Raw genomic sequence first — 12,621 nt, 5'->3', positions numbered from 1 at the left:
CGACGGTAAAAAGGGAAGAGTTTAAATTTCTTAATTAATTTTAGCCTCATGGCAACAATTAAGTCATAAAATTGACTGAATTGAAACTAGCTTACAACACAAGATGATACAACCTCTGTTCAGTATATAACTACCCAAACCATCTCTGAACTGTAGAAGATCAAATACGGTGCAGTTCTATTTAGAAAGTGTGAAAATGGCCCTGTAGCTTCTCACAGACAGGGAGTTCAAAAGCAGATGTAAACTTTGGCTTTGTTAGCAGCTGTTAGCTGGTGGTGCTATTCTCAAAATTGTTTCTGTCTGTCATTGTCACACCATTTTCTTTATACGAGATGTTAATTTAATTCATGTTAATTTAATATTTAGAGTTGTGGTCAACACGGCCTGAACGGCTTTGCTCAGTTCCTCCGCTGCCATTGCTAAAACTACAGGCCGATTTCAATTCCTAAACCAGCACAGAAAATCGACTCTATCGATCACAACTTCTCCTTCGGCGTGCTGATTGGCCCGTTCGAAACGCTACCAGAGAAATCCAAGTCAATGGGAGAAATTCAGACGGAGCTGTGAAGGGCTACTTTTTAAGCTCACACCATGTATTTCACTAGGGTGTGAGAGGTGGAGGGGTGTTGGAAATGCCATGCATCCCATTGACTCTTCTTTCCTTCCCTCCTCGTCTCTCCTCCCTCCTTTTCTTTCCTCCCTCCATGCTCCCTGGGGATTACTGGAGCAGCCCTCCCCTTGACCATCTCCTTGCCCGATAGCCCAGCAGCTGTTCTCCTCAGCGGATTGGCAGCCAGGCCTGCTGGTGTGGGGGTGTGTCCAGCTTGTGATTTTCTGCCTGCATTTTTTTTTCATTAACATCTTTTCATAAATTATCCCTAGTGCTTAAGATTTCTGTTTATTTCATAGCTTTTTTTGTTTGTTTGTTTTTTTAAGGCTGAAATCATTTGCTCCCTACCTGACCTCCATTTCGCACACACTGCTTTGTTTTGGTTGTCAGGACATCAGCCATGCGCGTATCATTGGGCTCCCTTGACTTTGCTGCAAGTCTCTCTCTCTTTCACTCATATACACACACACACACACACACACACATATATATATATACATGGGAGTGTATGGAGGAGGGAGAGTGGTGGAGGGGTGGACGAGAAACGCGCAAACGCACGCACGCACGCACGCCGCCGCCGTCGTGCTCGCAGGCGTCCCCCCCATTCGTCAACGTCTGGCTCATTCTGGCTGGCCTCCGCCTGCAGATTGGAGGACGGAGGCTGCGAGGGAGGGCTGACGGAGGAGAGAGTTGCGAGGCAAAACGGCTGGTCACATGAGCAGAGATCTGTTTACAAACCCGAAGCAGAGCAGCAAGAGAGAGGAGCGAGGGAGAGGAAAGAAGGGGGGAGAAAAAAGGCAAACTGCAGGCACCATTATGGACTGAAAAAAAGAGAGAGAAAAAAAAGGAGCAAAGAGGGGGGGAAAGCCTGCCATGACAAAGCCAGCTGGAGGTGTGAGAGGCTGACAAACACACTCCGCCTTTGTCTCAGAGTTTTTTTTTCTTCTTCTTCTTCTTTCTGTCTTTTCTTAATCGAAGGAGCAGATGGTTAGAGGGAGAGTAGGATCCCCCTCCCTACGCACAAACAAAACACACGCACGTATCTTCTCCGAGTGTCACACAAACACACAGCAGCTATAGAGGACTGCTGGTGACTGCATGGAGCTGTCCTCACTTTGTTTGCTCTTGGAGAAGGAGAACATCGCTGCCTTCATCGCCGAGGAGGAGCACCGACTGCAAGATCGGAGGACTGGAGGAGGAGGAGACCGGAGAGGGGGTGAGACTTGTGAAAATCCCCTGTTAGAAAAAGCTGCTTTATAGGAGGAAGACAACAGCGCAGATTAATGTTGGATTATTGCCTTCGTTGAGGTGCTGGGGATTTGTCGTTTTAACGCTGGATGTCATTGTAACTGGTGAGAGGTTGTGGTGGTGGAGGTGGTGGTGGGGGGAGAGAGGAGACGACACCGCAAAGTGACGCAAAGTGAAGTCAAGGAGGCTCTTTCCCCCTTTCTCCCTGTTAGAAATGTGAGTATTTCCTGTTTGCAAGCTGCTTGTTGTTTATGACTGAGTGAGTTTTTTTTTTTTGTTTTGTTTTTTTTTACAATAACAAGTCCTCAGTCGTTTCACCAGGCCTCTGCTCCTGTTTGTTCTCAGCCATGTTTCTTTGTTTTCTTCTTCTTCTCCCTCCTTTGGTGACATCATTCAGAAACATCTGAGGTCCCCAGACCCAAATCTTCGCCGCCTCAACTCAACCCCGGAGTGGTTAATCCAGATTTGGGAGAGTGCTGTGCAGCAGCCCAGACTGCTGAGCCAACAACAACCACAACAACAACAACAAAAAGAACCACACTTCCTGAGGATTTCTGGAATCTGAAAATCTCCCATGATTTGTTTCTGAAGGAGCTAACGCAAAGATCCAGGTCAGGGAGAGAAACCTTCGCTAAGACAGAAACAAGTTACGGCATCTGAGTCTCCGGATCCACTGCTTCTGGCGTTTCTCCAGTCTCTTCTCCTGACAGGACCCTGAATTCACTGCTGCTGCCTTGGGAGTCGAATTTCATGCAACCATTCCAATGGTGTAACGGTAAGTGAGTGGATTTCACCGCCGACCAGTAAACACAGGCGAGGTGGTGGCAGTCTGCAGACTTGACTGACGAGATTGAAATAAAGCAGGAAGTAGCTGCTAATATACGTGCAATAAAGCAGAATTCAAGGATATGTGTATTTTACACCTCTCGTGTTATTATTTTCTGGTACCTGTTGACTTAGGTTGCTCACTGCAGGACAGATGGCATGAGGGAAAAAAGAAAAAAACAAAAGAAAAACTAGAAGACAGACACATTTGGCTGTTTGGAAATATTTTCAGTCGCAAAAACACCCCAAGAAACTTTAATAGTCATGTTGCGGAAACCAAAAGGAGCGTCGTCGGTAGCTCTTATGAAACTGCTGTTATTTTCACACTACAGTTGGAAAACATAAGAATCGCATGACTGTAAGGCAGCGGACTGCAGGCTAGCTGCCCGCCTGATTAACTGGGTCATATCAGCTTGGCTTGGTCCAGTTACCCGTACACCGGCTGCTAAAACCAAACCAAACCAAATCTTCGCACCGTTCATACGGATAAACCCTTGAAATGTGATCTTGACGTGTTTGTTCCTAAGAACACAAAATATCCTCTCCCCAAAATCTGATGTAAAAATATTAAACGTTGATATTTCTCCCACTTTATATCTCCGATAATCTCAAACTGATCACTTAGCCGTGTGTCGTCACTTTTGTGTACACACAATGTATATTCGTTTAAAACTGCGTAATGTCTGACGCTCCCTTCGGATGTCCCTACTTGACCCCGTACCCTCATAAATCTCCAACCCCCCCGCCCCCTCCTGCACGCTGGACCCATTCCCTCACTGTAAAGAGTGACACATGGTCACTTAGAGGCTGGCAAACAGCATCCTGTACAGCAAATTAATAGGAACACATGTGGTCTGTGGAAGTGGGGCTTCCTCCTCTATGGTTTGACCAAATGGTGCTTTTTTTTTTTTTCCTGAGAGTACGTTCTGTTTAGCACACCCCCACTTCCCCGACAACAAATCCCAACCACACGGCCTCCCCCACACATTCTGACACACACACACACACACACACACACACACACGCCTGCACTCACACTCTGCCAGTCATCTCGGAAGATTCTGTGGAACAGATGGTGTCGTGACAGAAGTGCTGTCCATCCTTCATGTTTGTCTTGTTCACAGGCAATTAACGCTCAATCCTGCGAGCGCCTCAGTTGCCACCGCAGTGCCAGGCGCAGATCCCTGGACACACCTGCGTGTTGCGTTTAAATCCACAGGACGTTTTGTACCCGTCAGCGAGCGCCAAGAGGACGGGGATCTGTTTGTTGGTGGACTCTGGTGTTTAAGGTTATAGATGTGTTGTTAATGTTGTATTGTTTCAGGAGGGCTTTGAGATTCTCTGGTAATTTCATGAGAAACAAAATTTCTTCTTCGTTGAAATGCCAGATAAGGGCCAATGCTAGAGAGGTGTGCTTATTCTAGTATCGATCTGATAGGGCCAGTATCCCCGACCCCAATACTTATTATCTAAGTATTATATATCATCAAACGTCTGACCTTTGTGAGTTATTGTGGTTTCTCCTTTGAATTACTTTGTTGAAGCCCAACTGATACTTTAAACTTGTGTGTATTGTTTTATAGATTGAGAATAATTCAAATAAAAATCTTCTTTGAGGTTGAGTTCAGAAACTAGAATACCACAATAAATAAAAAAAATTCAAGAAGGAATCTGAAACTGAAGTATCGATCTCATCACACTGATATTGTAACAAAACCGATACAGACTTGGTATCGATATTGTTGATATTGTGAATCGATTTGTTCACTTTTACCAGAACCGACTTTCCAGTAAGTCATGTCGCTCGGATGGACACAATCTGCATTGTGATCCACAAATCACTATCTACACACTGTGTTTACAATGAACACACCCGTTTTTGTTGGTTATTCATTTTTTTGTAAATGGTCATAAACAATTAACAACATCATCATCGCATTTTTGCTCTATTTCTAATAATGTGCGACTCCATTGTGGGTCTTTGTCATCAAAATATGGTACGGCTCACCTTATAAACACTAAAGGAGCTTCTCACAAAAATTGTGAGGAAAAAGTCGCCGCAGAAAGCATGTTTACGTCAATGTTCCTGTCGATAAAGGCAACAGTTTTAATACAGTAAACATATGCAGAGATATGTTTTTAAAAAATGACACAGTTGCTCATTTGAAACGACAAACAAACAAGGGAAAGCTTTGGTGCCACAAGCGTACCGAGTGACAAACTTGTGCATTTGAACACTCTTCTTGGCAGGATGCCTTTGTGGTTTGAGTTTTCATCGCTCTGAACACTACTGCAGCATGACGTCTGACATCTACCACCTCCCCCTCAACATCTATGTCATCGTCCTGGGCATCGGCCTCTTCGTCTTCATGCTCAGCCTCATCTTCTGCTGCTACCTTTTCAGGTAAGGCGGTTCGTCCAGTAACTGGTAAAAAAAAAAAAAAAAAATCAGACTGAAAATAGATTCGGCTAAAGCAGACGAAATTAAGCAAATATTTTCAGAATGGGTATTCATCTCACTCTCCACTAAAATCAAAACCCGCTATTTTATGTTTGTAACCTTTTGTTCAAATAAGCAGCAGGTGACTCGGCTTCGTTTGTCGCTCGCTCGCAAATTATTTCCCACCAACTCTGCAGGTGTATTTGCATGAACTTAGCAAACTGAGACCTTTCACCTCGTCCTTTGATGTTCAGCCACATCCCCGCTGCCTCGGTTTTCTCGCTTTCTGCACACGTCTGGGTTACTTTCAGGCAGAGCAGGAGGCCGCTGTCTGCGAAAGCCACTAAGCGACACCTGTACATCCCCAGAGGGCAGAAAGACAAAGCAGGCGACAAGTTTGATGAGGACGAAGCCAGACCAAAAAAAAGATATTAGAGAAGTATTAAAGAAACAAACCAAAAAACAATTGGTGTATATAAACTAGTTTTGTGACTGTTTCTCAATATCTTTATGCACGCCCTTCATGCTGGTAGCCAAATAAAAGGCTTTACATATTTTCTTTTCGCACACATAAAAAAGCCACTAACTTCCTCATATTTATTTATTAAAAACAAATAATTCCACAAACAGAACTATTTATTTTTAATAATCATATTGTACAACATTTATTGGCACCTCAAGACATTCCAGTGTATTAAATGAAGCTAATGCTGCCAAGCCATAATTGATCTTCTTTTGGTCATTCTGAATGTCTCCAGACTTTAAATTGTGTTTCCCAATTTGTTTTCCCTGCTGCCATGAAAATGTGATATGATGAGAGATTGCCATTTCTCTTATCCACTTCCAGAACAGGAAATACAAGACGGCATGCTGTATTAGTTACCTTCAATAACCCAGATAAAAGACATTTGCTAAGGTGTGTGGGCGGTACTAGCAGGAACATGCAAGTACCGCCATGTTTGACTTTGGGGTTCGTTGGCACAGGGCGTTCCTGTGTGGATTCTTTCTAGGTATTCTGGCTTCCTTACAGTTCAAAAAAATCCATGGTAGGTTAACCGGTCTTTTATGCCCTTAGTTATGAGTGTGCGTGCGTGTGTGTAATTTACCTGGAGCGGCTAATCAGATAAGACCAATGTTGACTTTTATCAGAATAAACTATCTCAGTCTGGTCTGTAAAAAAGAATTAAAATGTCTGATTTCCTTAACAGGGCATTGTTTTAATATCTGAAATCTTTCCCAAAATCATTACTGAAGCCTATTTTACATTTTTTCTAAAACAGTTGACTAAAAACTACATGAGCACGCTAATACAGGGCGGTTTGGTAATTAGACATGCAGAAAAAAAAAGAGCTCCATGTTCTTTCAGAGATGTTTAGAAATTGAGGAAGTTTACGAAACACCACATACTGGGTCAGGATAAGCACCTAGTGGCCATCATCTGAATTACACTTCCAGCTTAGGTAGGTTCATGTCAGGGTTTTACCCTCAAATTTTCTTTCTACCTAAAAATAACTGCATAGTACATCCTATATACGCATTTATTTTTATTTTAAATGATTATAAAGGGATCTGACATTGTGATGTGACGTATTTTTCAAATGCTGGTGTGGTCAGCATACACAGCAGCCATATTGGGCTTTGAGATCAGCGGTGGTGAGAAGCTTTCAACCTTCTGTGGAGGAATTTCATTCAGTTTGACTTGAAAATTCAGAGTTTCCAATCTGAGCACAGCATTACCTCGTCTTTCCTTTCACTACCTACTTCAAAGCAGATGCTTCCCTCTGGAGCTTTCTCCAGACCCAGACCTGAGAAAATGTGTTGCCCGCCCTGGTAAAAGACGTGCAAAAGACCTACGAATTCAAAGCCATGCAGACAAATATTCAACCTTCAATATGAGTACCGTTTATTGGGTATGTTCAAAAAAAAAATCGGTTTTGACAAAATCATAAGTGACATAATTATTAGCATTCCCTATTTTAATACATGGTACAACAACTCCCCCATAATCTCTTTATTTGTGCCTCAGGAAAACAGAAAGCTGTGGATTATTTAAAGGACTTTCCTAGAAACTCTAATAAACTCAATAAATAAGCATAGAAAAATTAGCTCAGTAAAATTTGTTTAGAAATTGATTCTTGCAAAAATTGTGTCACTGGTGATTTTGTTGAAATATTTATTCTTTACATGGGATTTCTACCAAATAAGTGACTCAACTTGAGGATTTTGCTCAATATTTTTAGCAAAAGGTCAGACTGCTGCAAAAATATAAAACTTTTTAAAGGCTTTTGATACAACTTTACGAGGAGAATCAACAAATATGCCTTTTAATTGACAGCTTGTAACGCTCACCCCACAGGAGAAAGTCTGGCCAGGTGAAACCCAACACCAACCCTCCCCTACATCTTTAATCAACGCATGACGGCTGATCTCTTCTGCTTTTAGCTTTATTAAAGAGCTTCTGAACAATTGAACAGCCTTGCGATTTACGTCCGCTTCGACTGAACCGGACACATTTCAGTGTAGACCTGTCATATCTGGAGCCTGACGCAGTTGTCCCTGTGCAGACGGCAGCGTAATCCTCTCCTGTGTCTCCCTCAGGTTAAAACAGCAAGGAACCAGGGAGCAGTTCAGCTACAACGAGGTACGTCACACCCAGACCCGTCACTGTGAGCGACTGAGTAACACAAGGAATCGATTATTATGACGGTTAATCAGATAAAAAAAAAATTGGCACATTCTGCAGATTTTGTCATTTAATCGCTTAAGCCTTCCCCCCCACCCCCCTAAAATGTTAAAAATAAAGCTCCAAATAGTTTAATTCTGTTTTCAAACAGGGTTATTTATTTTTGTTGTACAGTTTTAGCTTAATTGCTGCACTGACTCTGTTGTTTCTTCATCAAATTTCCTTTTTTTGAGTCTACATTGAGTCAGTTAGCGATTAATCAATTACTGAATTAGTCGTTTCAGCCCTACAAGGTTTCTGAAGGATGTTATAAATTCATGTGAAGCCCACCGTGTTACACTTTTAAAAGTTGGCCTTGACTCCACCTGTGTGTAGGCTTTTACTCGGTGGTTTTTATCAAATGTGTGACAGAGGTAAAAGGAAGCGACTGTGTGAGGGAAAAAACGCTCTTGGCTTTCTGCATTAGGCTCGTGGCTCCTGCGCTGGGAGAATGAGAAGAGCTTTAAAGAAAACGTCCAACATTTTCTCCTCACTCTCGTTTTTCTTCACTGCAGGTGGTGCTGAAAGGAGCCAGCAAGAAGCTGAGCCTTCTCGGAGTGAGTCCCTTTTTCCGTAAAAGCTTTATTTTTTATTTTTTTTTTTAACAACGGCATTTTATTTTAGCCAGAATACTTTTCCACAAGAGCTCAGATGATCCTTTATGAGCTGGGTGTGTTTGTTTAGTCGGGTTAACTCAATCAGCTTTTCCTTTCAGGCGTGATTAGTTGGCCGTACCGCATTAATTAGGGTGGAGATGCCTTTAAATAAGGTCAGTGTGAGCGCGTCTGCACAATGTGTGACTGTTAGAATGACAGCAGTGCATTGCTGCATTCTACAGTGTCCATACATGCAGTCATTTTCAACCAGATGGAATATTATTGAGAAATGCATTGATTTTAGTCACTCGTTCACCAAGTGATATTATTATGCAGATTAAATAAACACACACTGGTGTTTTCAAGCTGTTATTTCTGTTAATTATAATAATTTTTCACTTACAGCTAATGAAAACATTTCAGGTTATAATTTCATCCGAGTTCAATAAGAAACATTTCAGCATAGAAATTTATAATAGCTGTTTAAAATGTATTTTCACTTGAATTTGGGAAACGAATTAACAAAATAATTTGATTCCAGAACAATGAAGCAGTTTTGAATCGTCTTTAAATTCGAACCTCAACATACAAGAAGTTTTCGGTACAATTTCTGGATGCTTGGAGGAATTGCATTTATATATTTTCAGGGAAACATTTTCTTTATTTATTTTTTGTATTATTTATGTGTCCAACTGGTCTTGTTGCTTGGAAACAAAGCAAGATCGCAATTTCTCTACAACGGCCTGTTTGTTCATTAGAGATAAATTAAATTACTGTGAAATGAGAAAACAAATGGCCCGCTGGTCGGAAAGAGACAACCTGAAGTTACACAGTGCTCTCTCTCTCTCTCTGTGGCACACTGAGGAATGTTTCGTCCTTCTTTTCCCTTAAACTAACCCGCTCTGTTTCCGTTGATGCAGCAAACCTGCGCCGTGTGCCTGGAAGAATTCAGGACCCGAGATGAACTGGGCGTGTGTCCGTGCTCACATGCATTTCACAAGAAGTGAGTGTCGCTGAGCTCTGAAGGCTTCTGGAGAGAGATTAGCTCCACTCTCAGTCGTGAGAAGAGAATTTGGGTCACCGGTTTTATTTCCTGAATGCTTGCTACATTTGTAGTCAAGTTTCATTAATTCAGCAAAAGCCGATTCGGCTTTTCAGTAACAGTCTCCGGGTAGACGTGGTTCTGCAGTTTGTGTCGTTCTTGAACTGCATTTTGGGAAAATTAGTCCAAGGGTCACTAATGGCTCCTTGGTCACTCTTTGGACACCTATGTGATGTCATATGTCAGATCTGTTGGCATTCCCAATCCAAGCTGCTAATAAGCAGAGACTCCTGTTTCTTTCTGAGCTGAGAGAAGCTGAAACTAAACTAGAATATGTAAGATTCTCATTTTCTTTGGTTTAGCCTTCTCTTTATTGGAAGACTAATAAAGACGAATAAACAGATAACATCACACTTCTGCTGAAACTTTGGTCTCCCTCTCTGTCATTGGCCATAATGATCCGAGACAGATGTTCGTTGTTTGAGTCAAATAATCAGGCCGCATTTTATATCTCGTTCTCCTGTCTGTGTAAACACTTGATTTCAGAAAACCCAAAAAACAAAAATAAAACAAACCAGACGTCTTATTGACAGTAAAAATCAGTGAGCATCATTTCCAGTGCAGCTGTGAATGTGGACGAATGATTGGAAAATATGAGGGATGATTTCAGAACATGCTCCAGCGTTTCAAAAGGTGTTTTTTTCCCCAGAGGCTTTTGATCCCCGTTTGATGCTTCAGGGATCTGTGACCATGAACCGAGCTCCTCGGACCGTTCAGGCTCCGCCGCACGCGTTCACATAAAGGAACGGCGTATCTCCTCATCACAGCCTCTGACCTGACTTTGATGGACTGGAATTACAGATCTGTCAGTCGGGTGTTTTGATGCGTTTCGAAGCCACGTTTTATTTTGTCCGACTTATTTAATTATTATTCAAATTTACTGACTGACGAGGCTTTTAGAGTCAGATTTGCCCGGTATTTGTAACGGACGCAAAAATGTTTTCTAAAATAACCTCATCAGTAGGGATAGAGGGGATTGTCTCCATGATGGTTTTTCAGCTTATTGTAAGCTTGGCACGGTGATATACAAGGAACTGAATGGTAGAGGAGGTGTGTAAAATCTAAATGTTAGTCCAACCAATCCGGACGACCCGTTGGAACATCGTGGTTCCGACCATCTGACCCAAACCGTGTCAGAGAAGATTGGGTTCAGTCCTGGAACAACCCAGGCTCCAGCTTAGTGTGAGGTTATGATCCCAAACAGAATGAACTGAGATTAAACTGAGACGTTTGTGAATTTAAATTCGAGGTTTCCTGAAGGTTTTAGCTGATCTAAGTTTGTCCAGAAGCCAAAAATAGAGCGAAACGGCGATTTAAGACTCTGCAGAGTCAGAAACCAGCCTCAGCATCGTCATTTCATGATCGGGTAATAACTGGTAATAGAGCCCGACTAGTTAAGTATTTATAACATAGTTGTAACTATTCTTTTTGTAATTGATTATTCTATTGATTATTCTGACGATTAACTGGATTTGGGGAAAAAAAAGGCACATTCTGCAGATTTTTCATTTAACCAGTTTAAGCAATTTTTATGCAATATTAGAAATACATTAAAAGACACAAATTATTAATTTCCTTTTTTAAATACAATACACATTTTATTGCCTAAGATGCATTACTTTACTTAACACTAATAATTATTCATTTTTTGATTAACCTATTAAAAAATGGATGTGCTTAATCGATTTTTTTGTACTGAATTTGTACCAGGTGAAGCTAAAACTGAAGCAGTTCTGGGTAGAACATATGAACAAAGAAGGTTTTTATCTCAAATGCTAAATTCATACATTTTTCATGCAGTTTTGTCTTAAGTACTGGTCTTAGGGTGTTGTTCTTTTGGCAGTTTAATTTTTTTTAGTCTGTATGCAAATGATTAATCGATTACTAAATTAGTTGACAATCATATCAATAATTGATTGATCACGATTAATTGTTTCTAACTCCTTATATTAAGATGGACATTTGTAGAAACTGAATGGATGTAAATTTCTGATCAAAACTATGCAAGAAAAAAGGAAAAAGTATTATTTACCCTCGTAAATTCTAGTGCAAAATTTGCATTATTGTTATTTTTTGTTTGTGTCTCGATATTCCATCCAAATGACTTTTCTTCATCTCTTGAACGAAGCCCCACCTTTCAAACAGGAGCGAACTGCCGCAGTAAACACGCTGCTCCTGTGTCTCCTCCTCCCAGGTGCCTGCTCAAGTGGCTGGAGATCCGCAGCGTGTGCCCCATGTGCAACAAGCCCATCCTGCGGCTCCACTCCGACGCCCCGCAGGGCGCCGAGGGTCCCATGGATCCAGAGGAGGTGTGAGGCGACCGGGGGGAAGAGCAAGACCCGTTCCCCCTCTCAGAAAACACCCACATCAAATACACTAAAGATGACGAACATCTCAGAAGGTAACAAGTGGTAACCATCCCAAGCGACGCGCCTCGGCTGGGATTTGAGACATCGACGACGGCGCCACCATGTTTGATCGGATCAGAGAGAGAGAGAGACCGGATGAGTAGGATTATTTCCATACAAAGTTCCTAGTTCTGCTTCCATGTTGCACTGTAACACAGCTACAAAAACAACAACGGCAGGAAAGAAAGAGAGAGAGAGAGCTGGATTACCAGGACGAGTAGAGCAGCACTGCCAGCGACTAACATCACCACAGGCACGGAGCGGGACGTCCCAGAATCAGTCCGAATACTTTCTCTACTTTCTCAGGGGTGTTTGTTACCAACGCAGCCAGCACAACCCATGTCAGTTACCATAGAAACCCAGTGCCACATATGCATCTCAAGTACTGCCAGCGAAGGCGAGACGCCCCAGCAGCCAGAGTTCGCCACGACATCTGGCCGAGACGGAGACCAGGTGGAAGACAAACCCCCGACGACTTCAGTAGGAACCGATTGTGACCCCGTCCTCCTTTAAAACAGGACTCTTAGAAAACTAGTCTTGCCTGTATGTATTGTGTGTAAAAGTCTCCCTATATGATGTTATTTTGTATTTTAAATAAAGTGTCATGTAATGTCACGGTGTTGGATTTATTAAAAAAAAAAAAAAAACAACAACAAAAGAAAAAACTCAG

The 12,621-nt window shown here is 42.0% G+C and overlaps 1 protein-coding gene across 3 annotated transcripts; it reads left to right on the top strand.

Moving 5' to 3' along the window:
• The first annotated feature begins 1,272 nt into the window (after positions 1-1,272).
• LOC103131544 (RING finger protein 122) lies at positions 1,273-12,566 on the top strand. Of its 3 annotated transcripts, XM_016666323.1 has the most exons (8): positions 1,273-1,826; positions 1,919-2,074; positions 2,256-2,633; positions 4,934-5,087; positions 7,722-7,764; positions 8,361-8,402; positions 9,362-9,444; positions 11,738-12,566. In XM_016666323.1, the coding sequence occupies exons 3-8, from the start codon at positions 2,609-2,611 to the stop codon at positions 11,856-11,858; spliced, it is 468 nt and encodes a 155-aa protein (XP_016521809.1). In that variant the 5' UTR covers positions 1,273-1,826; positions 1,919-2,074; positions 2,256-2,608; the 3' UTR covers positions 11,859-12,566. The 3 variants fall into 3 exon arrangements, with proteins under 3 accessions (XP_016521809.1, XP_016521812.1, XP_007543287.1); XM_016666326.1 differs by lacking the exon at positions 1,919-2,074; XM_007543225.2 differs by having other exon boundaries at positions 1,273-2,074.
• Positions 12,567-12,621: the final 55 nt, after the last annotated feature.

Source organism: Poecilia formosa, unplaced genomic scaffold (assembly GCF_000485575.1).
Source record: "Poecilia formosa unplaced genomic scaffold, Poecilia_formosa-5.1.2 Scaffold11, whole genome shotgun sequence".
Classification (NCBI taxonomy): Eukaryota; Metazoa; Chordata; class Actinopteri; order Cyprinodontiformes; family Poeciliidae; genus Poecilia; species Poecilia formosa.
The sequence above is the reverse complement of the archived record's forward strand: the minus strand, read 5'-3'. Positions and strand labels throughout refer to the sequence as shown.